Source organism: Rhinolophus sinicus, chromosome X (assembly GCF_036562045.2).
Source record: "Rhinolophus sinicus isolate RSC01 chromosome X, ASM3656204v1, whole genome shotgun sequence".
Lineage (NCBI taxonomy): Eukaryota > Metazoa > Chordata > Mammalia > Chiroptera > Rhinolophidae > Rhinolophus > Rhinolophus sinicus.
Window position 1 is genome coordinate 33,900,566 of NC_133768.1, and position 16,294 is coordinate 33,916,859.

The 16,294-nt window shown below is 35.5% G+C and overlaps 2 protein-coding genes across 18 annotated transcripts in view; one reads left to right on the top strand and one right to left on the bottom strand.

Annotated features, from left to right (window-relative positions):
* CASK (calcium/calmodulin dependent serine protein kinase) overlaps positions 1-16,294 on the bottom strand; it is a 358,208-nt gene that overhangs the window by 164,430 nt on the left and 177,484 nt on the right. The window lies entirely within an intron of this gene.
* GPR82 (G protein-coupled receptor 82) lies at positions 6,616-11,351 on the top strand. 3 transcript variants are annotated; one of them, XM_074323791.1, is made up of 4 exons: positions 6,617-6,906; positions 8,799-8,935; positions 9,313-9,380; positions 9,519-11,351. In XM_074323791.1, the coding sequence occupies exon 4, from the start codon at positions 9,553-9,555 to the stop codon at positions 10,561-10,563; it is 1,011 nt and encodes a 336-aa protein (XP_074179892.1). In that variant the 5' UTR covers positions 6,617-6,906; positions 8,799-8,935; positions 9,313-9,380; positions 9,519-9,552; the 3' UTR covers positions 10,564-11,351. The 3 variants fall into 3 exon arrangements, with proteins under 3 accessions (XP_019603438.2, XP_074179892.1, XP_074179891.1); XM_074323790.1 differs by having other exon boundaries at positions 8,812-8,935; XM_019747879.2 differs by lacking the exon at positions 8,799-8,935 and having other exon boundaries at positions 6,616-6,906.

The following is a 16,294-nucleotide window of genomic DNA, read 5'->3' on the forward strand; positions in this document are numbered from 1 at the left end:
AAGGTGATTTTTCCTATACTTTCTTCATTAGATAAAATATGCTTTATATTACATTTATTTATTTATTGTAAATTTTTATTGGGGAATATTGGGGAACAGTGTGTTTTTCCAGGACCCATCAGCTCCATGTCAAGTTGTTGTTTTCAATCTAGTCATGGAGGGCACAACTCACTGGCCCATATGGGAATCGAACCGGTGACCTTGGTGTTATGAGCGCGGCGCTCTAACCATTGAGCCAACCAGCAGCCCTATATTACATTTATTAATAGACATGACATATTTTTATTACCAGCCTTTTAGTATTATTTGACTTTTAAAACTGTCTATGAATTGCTATGACTAAAAAAATAATTAAAGAAAAACTAAAAGATATGACAAAAGCTTTCACATACACAAATGTCAGACTTTCTTTTTACCAGTAGGATAATTATAGTTGCGAAGGTTTTACAAAGGTGACTCTGTGATAGAAACTAGTACAAAACAAAACAAAACAAAACAAAACAATTCCCCAAAGGATATATCCTATTAAAGGCAGACTAGTGACACTGGGTTTTCATCTTAAGGACAGAAATCCATTGTCCATACAATTACTTTTATTCTGTAACGTTTAAAGTGTTTTTCAGCTACTAAAATAAAGAAAAATATCATTTTGTTAGAGCTTAAAAAAACTAAACTTTTAAATTGTTTCAAGTTTCTGGCTGGAAAATAGTACTATTTTCTACTATGCTTAGGCCTTTGATAACAAGAGATTTAACTATGGCTGGTAATACATTGCCCTCTGCTGGACAAAGCACCAACAAAGAAATGAGTCTCTTACAGACTTTCTCTGAGTTAAAATTTAACTGTCGTTTCTTCTTTCCAATTTTCTCTACCAGATATTTCTGGAGATATAAAACTCCAGAGAACTTACATTTCCTGGCTTCAATACTTTATTTGCAGATTTAGTAAAAATACATTTTAGGCTGGTTTTGGATGGAGGAAAAGAAAGAAGAGACAACATGACAATGTTAGAAGCTATGCCACGTATAGTGCAATTTGAGAAATACCTAAATACCAAGATTTCTTTAGAGTGATGCCTTATGATGACTACTTCAAGCCTAAAATATCTCCATTCATTCAAAGACTATCAAGATGCAACCACCAACATAAGAGCTGATTTAGGCGAGGATCATCAATGAATGCTAAAATTCATCGCGTGAAAGGGAAACACTATATTCATAGTCTCAAAATATGACCCTCAGATTACTTATCAATTACAAAGAGGAAGAAATATCTTTACAATGGGGAGCTGGCAGAAATTAATAAATTTCCAGATTGAAAACTGGAAATAGGTATATAAGTGAGATACATTTTTGGTCACGATGGAGGGGGGGATACTTTGTCACCTTATCCAAAACAATAAATTTGATGCTGGTAGCAGCTAAGAATATGGGCTCTGAAGTCAGACTACCTGGGTTCAAATCTAGGCCCCACAATATACCAATTATATTACCGTTGGCAAGCTATTTATCTTCTATGGACCTAAATCTCCTTTCCAGAAAATGATAGTAATAATAGTATCTATTTCAGCGATAATTTTTAAATTAAATGAGTTTATATAAAAGCATACCAGTGGCTGCCATTTATTATTACTACAAATTTTGTAAAAGGGATTCTCAGCAAAACTTTCTACTTCAGTACTTGGGGCTCTTAATAAGAGAAAATGAATATAGACACTAACAGGTACAGGAGGCAACATTTCATAAACCCAACTCTTCCTCATTTTCCCTTGCCAGCTCTCTTTTTGTCTTTTGAAGGACAGGAAGTGACATGGAGCAGGGGACTTAACCTCAAGACAATGTTATCTAGAAATGCAAAAGAAGTGATTGGTAATGGCCAGGTATATACAATGCCTTTTAAATTCTCTAAACCCCATTGCAATTCAAGTGGTTGTTTTCAAGGGTATAGGTATATGTGGTTTGTACCTATGGTGATATGATGGCCTAAATTATTTTTAGAATTCTATGCTCAAATGCTTTACTCCTTTATCTACTTTTGGCTTTTCTAAGAACCTGTAAAAAAAAAGAAAAAAAAAAGAAAAAAGAATGGTAGGTTCTGAAGCACGATATGAACAAAACTGACTGACTCAAGGATGTTGAAATTCAAAACTCGGCTGTCCTCAAAAATTTTTTTTTGCCTCATCTAACCCAATGCTAAAGTTTCTTCCCTTCCCTAAGCCTGCTAATTTCCCATCTATTTTCCAACTGCCACCTCTGAGGTCATTCCAATTCTTACGACTGCCACTGCCACTGCTACAGTGTTTCTGTGGTGTGCATTTCTAGAAGACAATGTCTATCCAGTGCATTTAAGCCTGTATGAAAAGACAAAAGCCAAAGATGAAGTATGGTGAAACTCTGATTAGCAGGTCCATTTATGTTTTGTCATTAGACCTTTTTAAAACAAAGCTAATCAATTTTCTGTACTATAAATTTCCAAACTTTGGACTGTAATTTCTGCTGTTTTTAATAGTTCTTGAGGGAAATACTTCTGTGGTTTGCTGAGAAACCCACTCTTAGAAGCAAGTAGAGGTTCTTCTTCACACCCCGAGTATGGGTGGTAGGGCCCTGATTACAGCTGCTCACAGCAGGTGGTTAGGGCTGAGAGAAGTACTACTGACGATAGGACTGTGGCCCGACACCACATCCTGAAGAGAGCAGGGGGCTCAGCGAACCTTGAACAAAGCACAACTTCAAGTACCAGGTCTGTGCTTCAATCCTCCTAAAAACAACCACTGGCGTGGGTATGCACTGAACTGGATAAAGGCTTCCACTGTACCTTCCCACCCAACCTCTGCCCTTTGGAGAAATAATTATTTTTTGAATGTGCTGTTCTAGTGTGGACTATAGAAGGTATGTCTTCCCTTCCTGCACACCAGCCTCCCAGTGCCATGAGCTCATGATTGGTCAGAAACTACTAAAAGCCCAACTGTAGTCAGTTTAGTTACTAGCTTGGATAGCCTAAAATAACTGTTTAGTTGAAGCACAAAGGTTCAGGTATAACTGAGCTGTCCTGTGTCCTCTGGGTTCTGGCTCTGAGGGAAGTCAATAAGGGACGCTAATCCTAACCCCAGTAATCCATGTGATTTAGAAAAGCTCTCATGTACCCCTGCTGTATACAGCTAACCATGGAGTGTCAAAAAAAATTACCACATGCCTGCCCTTTGAGCCATTCTTACTGAACCACTCCAAAGGAATTCTGGGGCTGGAGTAAAAAACAAAGTCAATATTCACACAATTATCTCAAAAGCAGGAAACTTAGCACAAGGCAGGACTTATATTTTGGGGAACTACTCTTAACACCTCAAGGAGTAAATCGTAAGGGTCAGAGGAGAACACTTAGGAGATCAGTATTTGACAGATATTATAGGAAATAATTAGAACTATTAGGCAAGAGCATTTGGACTTGGACAACAAAAGCAGAACTTTGAAGAGGAGAAGGATGGGAAAGATGAATGAGAATCAAAGAAAACTATTGGTGACTCAAATGAGAAAAGTCCCAAGAGCCACTTTTACAGAAAAGTTGCTATTCTTGAAAAATTTGCCTGACAAGTTATATTTTTGTTACTCTCGTATTCTCTAACATTTAAGCTTTTCTTAGTATCTTAGAAAAATATAAATAAAAATTTCTTTATATTTCAATCAAAGAACTCCAAATCACTTAAATCATAAAGAATTTATACTGATATCGATGAGATAAATTAGCTTAACGAAGTCCAAAGTTTTCAAAGATAGGAAAAAATTGGGCTTGATTTCTTCCAGTCAATCCTGCTACTTGACAGCCTCGATCAGGAAACCCTGTCTGATGAAGTTAAAATAATTCAAAACTTGATCCCAGTTTACTTATCATAAGTATCATAAGGTACCCTTATTGACCCTTGAGAAAAAAACAATAATTTCTGCTTTCTAAGGCAGAGGGTGAGGTTGAAAAAAATGACATATGCTTTAAAATTAACTTACTAGTTATGTTACTGTGGGCATGCTACTTAACTTCCTTAAGACTCAGTTTCCTCATACGTAAAATGGGACCACCACTACCCATCACCAGGGTTCTTATATGTAAAAAGCCTTGCCCAGGACCAGCACAGAATTGTTGCTCACCATGAGTTCTCTTCTCTTTCCTTCCAGTTCCTTCTGATTTACTGTTTTCAGCCTTTTCTAACTCAAAGAGCATTTAAAGTCTGTACCACACATCATATATTAAACTGAATTCTTGGCTTGCTTATGGAATCCCTCAAATATCCAGAGACCCTAAGTTAGCTTGTGGCTAATATACTTCTTCTGTGACTACCACACACCACTAGAAACATAGTAGAAACTCCAATAAATATTTGTTAAATGAATTGTACTGCTTAAGAAAAATAGAAAGCATTAGAAGTCAAAATAGGGGAAGAAATGGCAAAAATTACACTTATTCAGGCATTCTTGCCTGATAAACTATCAGTTGTCTGACAATCATTTTAAGCAGCACTTCCAACTCTTTCTTAGTTCAATGGTTGACATCTGTGGTAGCCAGCTTCCAAGATGGCTACCAACGCTCATCACCTCCTGATATCTACCCCTCCCATACTGGCTCTGTGTGACCAACAGAATACTGCAAAGGTGACAGTGTTGACTTCAGAGGCTATATATATTTTTAAAGAGGCACTGCAGCTATATGGCCTTGTTCTCTTGAATCACTTGCTTTGGAGGGAACCTGCCACCATGCTGTGAGGATAGAAGGCTGTGTGACCTTGGGCAACTTATCTGACCTTTCTGAGGTTCAGTTTTCCCCACCTTTAAAATGAAGATATTTATTTTATAGTATTTATTTCACAGGGTATTGTGAAGATTAAATAAGACATGCATGTAAAGCACACAGCAGGATGCCTGACACATAATAAGCTTTCATTAAATGTGGCTAATACTGGTGGTGGTAGCCTTGTATGATATTTGGTCCTGTCCAAAACAGAGATATTTGGTTCACACCAACCCATCTACCTAACCCTATGTGCCAAGACCAGCTAGGCTGCTGAGGCTAGAAGGGTTATTACTTGCAATACAGCCACAACACAATTATTGGACCAATAAAACATGATAGTATTTTTTAATGTATTCATCCTATAAACCCAAAGTATAAATAAACATTATAGGCTGTTTGAATCCAGGGATGTTTCCTAAGTGTGGACGTTTTTGACAGGACCAAATATCAAGTACCAGTTGGCATGGACCAAATATGCTCATGGACGTTTGGATAGGACCAAATGTCTCCTTATCAGCGGTAGGGGTGGTAGAAACTACAGTAGCAGCAAGTGGAGTGAAATGTGAAGGAAAGAATGGAACCAAGGATAATTCCTAAGTTTTTGGCTTGAATAACTAAAGAAGTGATGGTATCATTTAGTGAGTTTGGGGACTATGGAGGAAAAGTTGTGGAGAACAAGGACATTCTTTTTTTGGACCAAAGGTGCTTCAGCCTCAAAAAGGTAATATTAAAATCATCTTTCAATCACTTATAAACGGCATTCTTTTCTTTCTTCTCTAAATTACTTCAAACTGTTTTTTTTTTGTTCTAAGTAATTCCTTCCTACATGAAAAATTGTTGAAGTAAAAATGATACAAATTCCAGAGGCCAAATTACTCTGCCACTGTGGACATATAATCTGGGTGAATTGCTGTTCTTAATTAAATGATGGCAAGCATGGCGAAGATGAGCAGAAGCAGAACAAAATCCAGACACTAAGGTAGTTCTCAATTTTGTTTTAGAGACAAATATTAGCAGACATTAGGGAGAATTTATGCAATAAACATGATATAAGGTAAGCACTGGGAAATGGTAAAGTACTTGTATTAATTTTAAATGAAGATTTACTGATAACTCAGATTTGATGAGATTAGAATTATGTTCCCATTCTCAGACTCCCACTGGTTTAACTTCCAAGAAAGGGTAGTGCATGACGCAGGTCTGGTTCCCCAGCTGCACGCACTTGACTTTCATTTAGTGACTAGTTCAGACTCGTTAAACAATTCTATATGTAAAAACTGGTTTCACAGTACATTATATCTTAACTATTCATTTTGTCGGAAGCATATTTGGTCTTCAGATTCTAGTACTTTCCAGGATTCCCCAAATCCATTATGAAATGCTCTAAATCAACGTTAAATCTGAATGGAGGCAGCACAGGGCAATTCGAAGTAGGAATGGTTAGTTCTTAGTAACCAAGTTGGGACCCAAACCCCTGAGTGCAGTCTGTACTTACAGTGTGCCGTGCTGGGCTTCACCTCTTTGTCCTTAAAACAAAGGGTTTATACCCATATGTGATCATGAAGTTCTATTCTAGCTCTATGGTATTTGATTCCAGTAAGCTGCTGCAGGTAAGAAAACTTTGAGTTTTGTTTCTCTTTATTCTTGATAAAGTTGCATTGCTAGTAAGCCATCCACAAATGACTTTACAGATAAGTTTTTACCAACATTTTATTGGGTCAATACAGAGTGGTTCCCTCTATCACTGTGTTTATAAAACTAGCCATGGGGATTAAACCTCTAAACTTAACTTCAGTCAAGCATGCTAATAAAGCTAACTGAGGTGTAACCGGGTCATGAAATAATCACAAGGAAGTATATATATGGTCAACCAACTTCCTCCCATGACAGAAATAGAGAAATGAGTTGTTTTGAGGAGGCACTGCTACATTTACCATAACTATTGAGTTTCTTCATACTGTTTAATTTCCTTTTTTTTTTTTAAAAAAAAAACCCACTGTTGTTGGTGTCATATAAGAATCTGTTCACACTGACAAACACTGAAGGATACTAGAAGAGAATTTTCAGTCTGAAGTTTAGCATCACTGGCCTGAATACCCAGGCCTTGATTGGCATAAACTACTTGTACAGGTAAGACTGATCACTTACTGTTAGCTTAAAATTGAACTCTGTATAATTCTAACAGAACTAAAATGTTTAAATTTTGATCATTAAGAAAATCAGCATACTAATTATGTAGATAATCGTTATCAACTGAAGTTAAAGTTGTAGAACTAGTTTCATTTGTCAGATTTTCAGAGACACAATGTGTGTATGAGTGACTCAAGACAGACACTGCTGAGGAAAATGCACACTTGTAGACATTTTCTGGAGAGCAATTCTGCATATGTATCTTGTGATTTTTATTTGATTTCTTAAGCTTACAGTATTTTCCAAATTTTAGAAAAGAATTATCTAGTGGTTTGATCATTTAAAGTTTATTTTTAAAGGAGAGGTACATAGGAGACACAAGTTTGATGTTTGGGAAGCTAAAGATGTGAGCTAGTTGTTTGTGTTACAGTGAAGCTCCTATAGAGTCTCAATGTCATCTGTCTGATAATGGTAGAATCTGTGAGTCTTTTTACCTCCCTTCTGTTCTGAAGCATTTGCTAATGTGAAAGAGAAAAGCAAGGCAATGGTAATGAGTACTATGAGATACGAGCTGCTGTATGAGGTGGTCTAGTTAAGAAAAGGAATATTATCTATTAATACATAAGCACTATCACCTTTACAGATTTTAGTATGCAATGCATTATCTACATAAGGCAGGGGCTAGTATTTTCTTTAATATCATCATAAAAGGAAGCTCTATTCATTATGGAAAATAAAAGTCTACTTTGACCAGGTAAATTTTTCTTAAGAAATAAACTGGCTAATTTCACTTTTTAGTTGACTGATTTAAAAATCAGTCAAGTTACAGATTAGGTTTTTATACATTTACAACTGGATATACACTAACTACAACCAAATTCCAATTTGCCAGACTGTGGATTCAAATACATTCACTGTGAAGCATTTGGACTATTTTCTCAATAAAAATTGCAAAGAAATAAAATAAAATGATAAAGACACTGGTAGACACTAAGAGTCTTGGTATTTGAACCTAGAGACACTGCACAGCCCTCAAACTTTCAAGTCTTTGGGTGGATATTGTTTGGTTTAAAAAGTTATTTCAAACATATAATAGGGATTGTTTTTTCACATACACTATTTCTATAACCAAGATGCTAAAATATAACCATGATTCTGAGGAGGGGTAGAGAGTGAAATAGCCCTGAAGGGCTGGGGGCATATAAGAATTTCAGAAGGCAGTTTATGGTAAAAATTTTGTGTTTATCAAAAGAGAGAATATGATTTAAAAAAATAAGACTGAGAATCCCCACTCTAGATTATAAAAGAGTGAAGAATGCGGTACCTAGAAAGCTATGGTGAAAAACACAGAGTGTGGCACATTCTGAATAGAGCTCATGCTTCTTATCTGGCCAGAATCCAATAACTTTTATTATTCCCACCTGAAAGAAATGAGGAAATGAGAACAATAAGAAGGAAAAGGAGTTTTTATGTGACTCTTCAACACTTCATGTGTACCCTTAGAAGAAAGATTTAAAAATAAGACATAAAAAAGCAAAAACCACACCTGCATTTATGCTGTGATTAAAATAGCTTCTAAAAACATATTCTCTGAAAAAGCAAGATACTCAATTACACAAAAAGACACATGAAGGCGTTCTAACCAACAAGTACAGCAACTACAGTTTTGACATAGAATTTTAAAGTAAACTTTTTATTGAAATATGATAGTTAAGCATTAAATAATTGCAATATGAAATAACTGATGCCCTTTGGGAAAGACCCTAGGATTTTGTTGTTTATACTTGGTTACTACACTTTCATTCTGTTCAATTCAGGATCTTGCCTGAGTATTTGTTTGTGTAGAATTAAGTTTACTTCTTTTTTTTAAAAAAACTTTTATTTATTTCAAGTGTGTTTTTCCAGGACCCATCAGCTCCAAGTCAAGTAGTTGTTTCAATCTAGCTGTGGAGGGCGCAGCTCACAGTGGCTTATGCGGGGATCAAACCGGCAACCCTGCTAAGAGAGCACTGCGCTCTAACCAACTGAGGTAACCGACCGCCCCCGAATTAAGTTTACTTCTGAAATATGAAGAGACACTCTTCTAATAGTATTAGATTATGGAGAAATGCTTTAACCTACCCGTGAAAAGGCACCATTTTGAAAAGTATTTATGTACAATTAAGGTGATAATAAAAAATCAGTCTTCTCTCTATTAATGAGGCCACAAAATGCTTTTGCAACACTTTCCTTTGGCCAGTATGTACTGCTTACATGTGCCTTATTTTTGAAAAAATTTCCTTTCTAGGCAAAAGTCAATTGTCATTTACAAATTGCTTTACAATCTATATAAGAACTATAAATTCCTCTAGCATAAACTGAGAAATCTCAGGCATTTAACTGTTTGTATCAAATTTTGTTTTTTAGACAAAGGTACTATCCACGATAATCAACTTTTTGCTATTATTTCAACCGGACAATCGTGATTAGAAAAGGTGAGACGGCATCTATACTTTCCATCCAACACATTTATGTTCCTATTTTGTTTCATTCAATGCTTAAAACAACAACAAACCATTCAGTTTAAATACCATCTATAATTTTAATATTAAATATCTGTAATTCTGTTCTAGCTCCTGTGACAAAATTCAAGAAAATCTGATATAAATGAATAACAACTCAACATGTATTCAACCATCCATGATCTCCTCCATGGCTTTACCAATCATTTACATCTTCCTTTGTATCATTGGTCTCTTCGGAAATTCTCTCTCTCAATGGGTATTTTTAACAAAAATAGGTAAGAAAACTTCAACTCACATCTACCTAGCACATCTTGTGACTGCAAACTTACTTGTGTGCAGTGCTATGCCTTTCATGGGTGTCTATTTCCTGAAAGGCTTGCAATGGGAATATCGATCAACACAATGCAGAGTGGTCAATTTTTTGGGAACTCTATCCATGCATATAAGTATGTTTGTCAGCCTCTTAATTCTAAGTTGGATTGCCATAAGCCGCTATGCTACCTTAATGAAAAAGGATTCCACACAAGAGACCACTTCATGGTACGAGAAAATATTTTATGGCCATTTACTGAAAAAATTCCGCCAGCCCAACTTTGCTAGAAAACTATGTGTTTACATATGGGGAGTTGTACTAGGAGTAATTATGCCAGTTATTATATACTACTCAGTTGTAGAGGCTACGGAAGGAGAAGAGATCCTGTGTTATAACCGGAAGATGGAACTAGGAGCCATGATCTCTCAGATTGCAGGTCTCATTGGAACCACATTTATTGGATTTTCATTTCTGGTCGTACTAACATCATACTACTCTTTTGTCAGCCATCTGAGAAAAATAAGGACCTGTACATCCATTATGGAGAAAGATTTGACTTACAGTTCTGTGAAAAGGCATCTTTTGGTCATTCAGATTCTACTAATAGTTTGCTTCCTTCCATATAGCATTTTTAAACCGATTTTTTTTGTTCTACACGAAAGACAGGATTGCAAGCAGCTGAATTATTTAATCGAAATAAAAAACATCCTCACCTGTCTTGCATCAGCCAGAAGTAGCACAGACCCCATTATATTTCTTTTCTTAGATAAAACGTTCAAGAAGACACTATATAATCTCTTTTCAAAATCTGATTCACCACATATACAACCCTATGGTTGACTTCTGAATGGAAACCACCACCAAATAGAAAAGTATTCATATGATTTTATTGAGGACACTAAACTACATGATCAATAGATCATAGCTTGGTTAATAATAGGCACCCAGAAAACCTCTTTGGTTTTTAAAAATAAATAAATAAATAATCATAAAACTCACTTTACAGTTCCACCTATACTGAAAGTTGAGATGGCAGAGACTTTCAGAGGAAAAAGTCAAGCATATTAAAAGGATTTCACTGCATATGAAACCAACTGACCATTTCCTATTTAAACTCAACTGTGGATGCTTCTATTCAGAACACAATATTTCACGACTGAGGATAAAGAAGCAAATGGTTTATGACTTTTCTGCTGTGAGTAGTTAGAACACAAGAGCTCACCTATGGATAGTGTTTTGTTGATAACTTTAAAAATAAGTAAAAGAAAAAAGCGAGTAAGAAATTTCTTCACTTAAGTCCTATCTAAATGTATGAATAACACAGTGTAAAAATCCAAGGTTTTATAAATAATTTATTTGGTATTATCTGGCTCATGTTACTAGGAGAAGCAATATTCATTGATTTTAGCATTTATTAAGCAGATATTATTTATAAATATAGTTAAATATTTGGATTAGGCTTTGTCAAAGTAAAAAGCCAATACAATGTCATTACATGCCAATCTCCATCACATTTTGTATATTTTCCTCTGCGTTCAATATAAATAATGTTATTAATGACAAACAGTACCTGGCATGTACATATGTTCAATTAATTTTTGTGAAATAAACGAATGAATGATAAGGCAGTTTAAAAGTATCATTGTTGAGAGACTGGTCTCTGGAATTATTATTAGAATCCCTTGATTCAATCCTAGCTCCACCTCTTATTTAGCCAGACAATCATAGGCAACTTACCCTCTTTAAGTGTTAATTTCTTCATTTGTAGAATGGAAAAATACTACATAATTCATAGGTACTGTCACTAAATCAGATCATGTTATTATTATGAGTAGCTATCATTTACTAAGCACTTGCTATGTGCTAGGCACTTTACTTACATGCTTTACTTGTATTATTTTAATCATCACCACCCTAAAGTACGCCAATTTAGTGATGAAAAACTGAAGTGCATAGTTAAGTAAGTTACCCAGATTTTCCCTAATACCTAAGTAAATATTTAAAAAGTAAGCATTTCTTAATGATCACTTCTTTCTTCTATGTAATCTTGTCAGTAAGACAAATGATGGTGACTATATTCTGAATTACATACATTATAATTAAACAAAATATGTGTTTTATCTTCCCAAAGAGACCATAAGCACCTTTGGAGCTACAGTCTGTTTTCCGTTTCTACTCCCAGGGTATTTGCATTCTCTGCTCAGATAAGAACCAAACAAAAACAGTTGAATAAAATTGAAGTTGAATAAACATTAACTGTAACCTGCTACTTGATTAGAGACCACTTAAAAACTCATTTATTCTCTACATGGTAATTTCTTCAGTGCTCAAAAAGAAGTTTCAAGTAAGTTCACACAGTACTTACTTCCAAGCCTTTAATCTCAGAGCATGTTTTGTTCCTGAATTAAAAATGTAGAAACAATTCACTGTACAGATTCCCCAAGAGCCATGTGTTTAAAATCACTAGAGGTTTTTCCAACACATCTGCATAATTTTAATTTAAAAAGAATAGAAAACAAACAGTTTTCTATTTTTTACTTCAATGCTTAACTGAGAGAAGAAAATGTTCAGAGAAAAGTCTGAAAAAAACACATGCTGGCTTCAAATATTTACAATGTACACCTATTCTTTTATAGTAGCAATCTGATTTCTGGCTGATTGATTTGCTGAAACAAAGACAGACCCGGCAACTCCAGGTGACTCCCTGAGCGCTGGATGTAAACAGAGGTGTCCAATCTTGAAATTTCATAGACATGATAATCACAGAGTAACTCAAAGTTGACCAGTAGAGTTCCTGAGACATCAGTTATACCAGTAGTTTTACCAGTGCTTTTATTCTTACACAAGTTTTAAAACCAAAATTCATTAGACTAAGAGGAGCTGAGAAGATGATCAGTAGTTTTCATTTAACATAAGCTATATTGCATTAAATCTCACTGCATTTAGGATTATATGTATATAAACTTCTAAAGATTATTAGTTAAAAAAATCACTTTACATTGCTACTACTTTTAAATAAAAAAAGATAATACTGACTCTGGGTGGTGAACACACAATGGGATTTATAGATGATGTAATACAGAATTGTACACCTGAAATCTATGTAATTTTACTAACAATTGTCACCCCAATAAATTAAAAAAAAAGATATTGTCAGTTTCCTGCATTTAGAAAAGAAATAGAGTTATGCAATTTCTCTTTAAGTTACTCATTCTGACAGAAAACTTGCATTTTCATTCTCTGTACTGAGCTTATTAAACTTACCATCTTTAGCTTTACACCACAGATGCTTTCCTGAACAGGTGATTGTAAATCATGTTGAATTTTTTGATGTTTAATGTCATTTAAATATTTTATATGAAATATCACTTTCCAAATTTACCCTAACTTTAAAGTGTGGATTTCAGAAAAGCAGTGTTTTTAATGTGTTTGTGAGTTATAGTCAAACACAGCTTCAGAAACCCCAAATTTTTATTTAGGGCAACAAGATTATTTCTCCTCCTCCTCCTTCCCCTTCCCCTTTTCCTCCTCCTCCTCCTCCTCCTCCTCCTCCTCCTCCTCCTCCTCCTCCTCTTCCTCTCCTTCTTCTCCTTCTTTTTTTCACTTTTAGTTGGTTTTATTCTGTTTTAAATTCTCTACAAACAGTGCACCTAGCTGGACCACTTCTACCACTCCCACCTTGCGTACGCCATCACCCCGAGCCCACATGCCCCTCCAGCTACTGCCTCCTTTCTGTACCTCCTTTCACAGTAAACCCTCTTTCCTTAGTTTAATAGTGAGACTAATAAGAGTATTTGTGAAAATGCATAAGGTATAAAGAGGAACAATATAGGAACCCTTGTGTGCCCACCACCTAGCTTAAGAAACAGGACCTTACGTGGTCGGACAATTAAGTTCACGAACTCATCCTAGAAAAGTGCTACATACCTGAATATCACTATGGTCACCTTCGAAGTACTCCCCTTGGGAATCTACGCACTGACGCCAGTGCCTAGTCCACCCTTCAAAGCAATTTTGGAACTCTTTTTCTGGAATGGCCATCAGAGCTGCCATCATACTACCCTTGATGTCCTGAATGTCATCAAAATGTCTTCCTTTCAATATTTCCTTTATCTTTGGGTAAAGAAAGAAGTCATTGGGGGCCAGATCACGTGAGGAGGGAGGGTGTTCCAACAATTATTTGTTTGCTGGCTAAAAACTGCCTCACAGACAATGCTGTGTGAGCTGGTACGTTGTCATGATGCAAGAGCCATGGATTGGCGAAAAGTTCAGGTTATCTTAACTTCTTTATGCAGCCTTTTCAGCACTTCCAAATAGTAAACTTGGTTAACTGTTTATTCAGTTGGTACAAATTCATAATGAATAATCCCTTTGATATCAAAAAAAGGTTAGCAACACTGTTGCAACAAGTTCGTGAACTTAGTTGTCAGACCTCGCACGTCAACTTTGAAGCCCTCTAAGAATCCTCCCAGGTCCCATCCCTGACCCTCCCTCCCTCATACCGTGTTTCCCTGAAAATAAGACTGAGCCAGACAATCAGCTCTAATGCGTCTTTCGGAGCAAAAATTAATATAAGACCCGATCTTATTTTACTATAATATAAGATTGGGTCTTTAATATAGAATAGAATAGAATAGAATAGAATAGAATAGAATAGAATAGAATAGAATAGAATAGAATAGAATAGAACAGAACAGAACACTGGGTCTTATATAATACAATATGAGACTGGGTCTTATATTAATTTTTGCTCCAAAAGATGCATTAGAGCTGATTGTCGGCTAGGTCTTATTTTTGGGGAAACATGGTAGGCAGTCACGCCCCTTAGTTTTTGTTCATTTATCATTCTCTTGCCGTTCTTTATTGTTGTACTACATGCTTGTGGCCCTAAACATGACATTGTTTAGTTTGCATGTTTTCAAACCTCATGCAATTGAGTAATTTTGTGTATATCCTTCTGTCCTCTGCCTTTTCCCCCTCAATGTGATGTTCCCAAGATTGTCCAGACTGCGCACACTACAGTTCCTTCTTTTTCACTGCTGTGTAGCATTGTCATGAATAAAACACAATTTATGGATTCATTCTTCTGCTGGTGAAATTTGGGTGGTTTCCAGTTTTCGTTTTTTTGCTATCGTAACAGTGCTGCTTGTACAAAGCCAGTGTTCTGGTGCTCATGGGCCAGTACCCTCTAAGATATACACCCTGGAGTGGATTTGTGGGTCACAGGTGTTCATTTCTTTCACTCTATTCCATAATATGAAAAGAGGCTTTGGCAATTTTGACTCCTGTCAGCATAAAGTTCCCTTTGTTCCACATTATTGTCAATAATTGATATTATCATTGCCTAGAATTTAAAAAAAAATTTTTGCACTCATATATGAATGATATCATGGCCAAGTACAGGAGTCTGAGGTCATTGCCTTTCTTCCACCGCCAGTAGAATCTCAAACATTTTCAGATCGAAAGGGCACACCAAGTTTCAGGCAGGATTAGCCTGGCGAAATTCCTAAATTCCATGGAAAACTTTTTTAAAGCTTTCAAAATTCCAGACAGAGAAAAAACAAGCTAACTTACTAAGAGAATCTAGACTAAAATCAGACTTCTCATTTGCCACCCTGAAAGTCAGAAGACAGGGGAATAACGTAATCATTACAACAACCCTGTAAGTCAGTGTTGTTCTTACGCTCACTTTACAGCTGAGGAACAGAGAGGTTAGCTAAGTTCTTTAAGGTTACAAATCTAGTAAATAACTTATGATTCAGACTTACACTGTCTGACTCCAGAATACACACTTTTTAAGTACTATACTTCCCTTTTACTCAAACTAAACAGCAAAGAGAAATTCTAAAGCCAGTGTCATTAAATAATGACCAAGAGAGGGTGCCTCTTTTCATCACTGTTATTCAACACTGCTCTAGCTAATGCAATTGGAAAGAAAAATGAACAAAAAGACAATTTAAATACATGAAAAGAAATGATGAAATTATCTTTTTTTTGCAGGTTATATAATTACGTATTTAGAAAATTCAAGTAATTCAATAAAGACAAAAAAAGCTAACGTGGCTGGATGCTAGATAAATAAGCAACAACAAAATAGCTTTTCTTTATATTAGCAATAAACAGAAATGGAAATATTTGAAGTATTTCACTGACAATAGCATCAAAAAGAATAAAATATTTAGGTATAAACTTAACAAAAACACAAAATTTATACTCTGAAACCTACAAAACATGGTTGGAAGAAATGAAAGAATATCTAAATAAATGGAAAGATATCCCATCTTCATAGATTATAAGATTTAGTATTGTTAAGATGGCATATTCCCCCAAATTATCTACAGATTCAATGCAATCCCTATCAAAATCCAAGATGACTTCTTTGGAGAAATTGCCAAGATGATTTAAAAATTCATATGAAATTTCATGGGGCTCAGAATGGCCAAAAGAATTTGAAGAAGAGAAGTAAAGTTTGAAGAGTCACATTTCTGATTTCAAAACTTACTACAAAACAACAGTAATGAAGACTGTGTGGTATGGGCATAAGAATAGAAGTATAAATCAGTGGAATAGA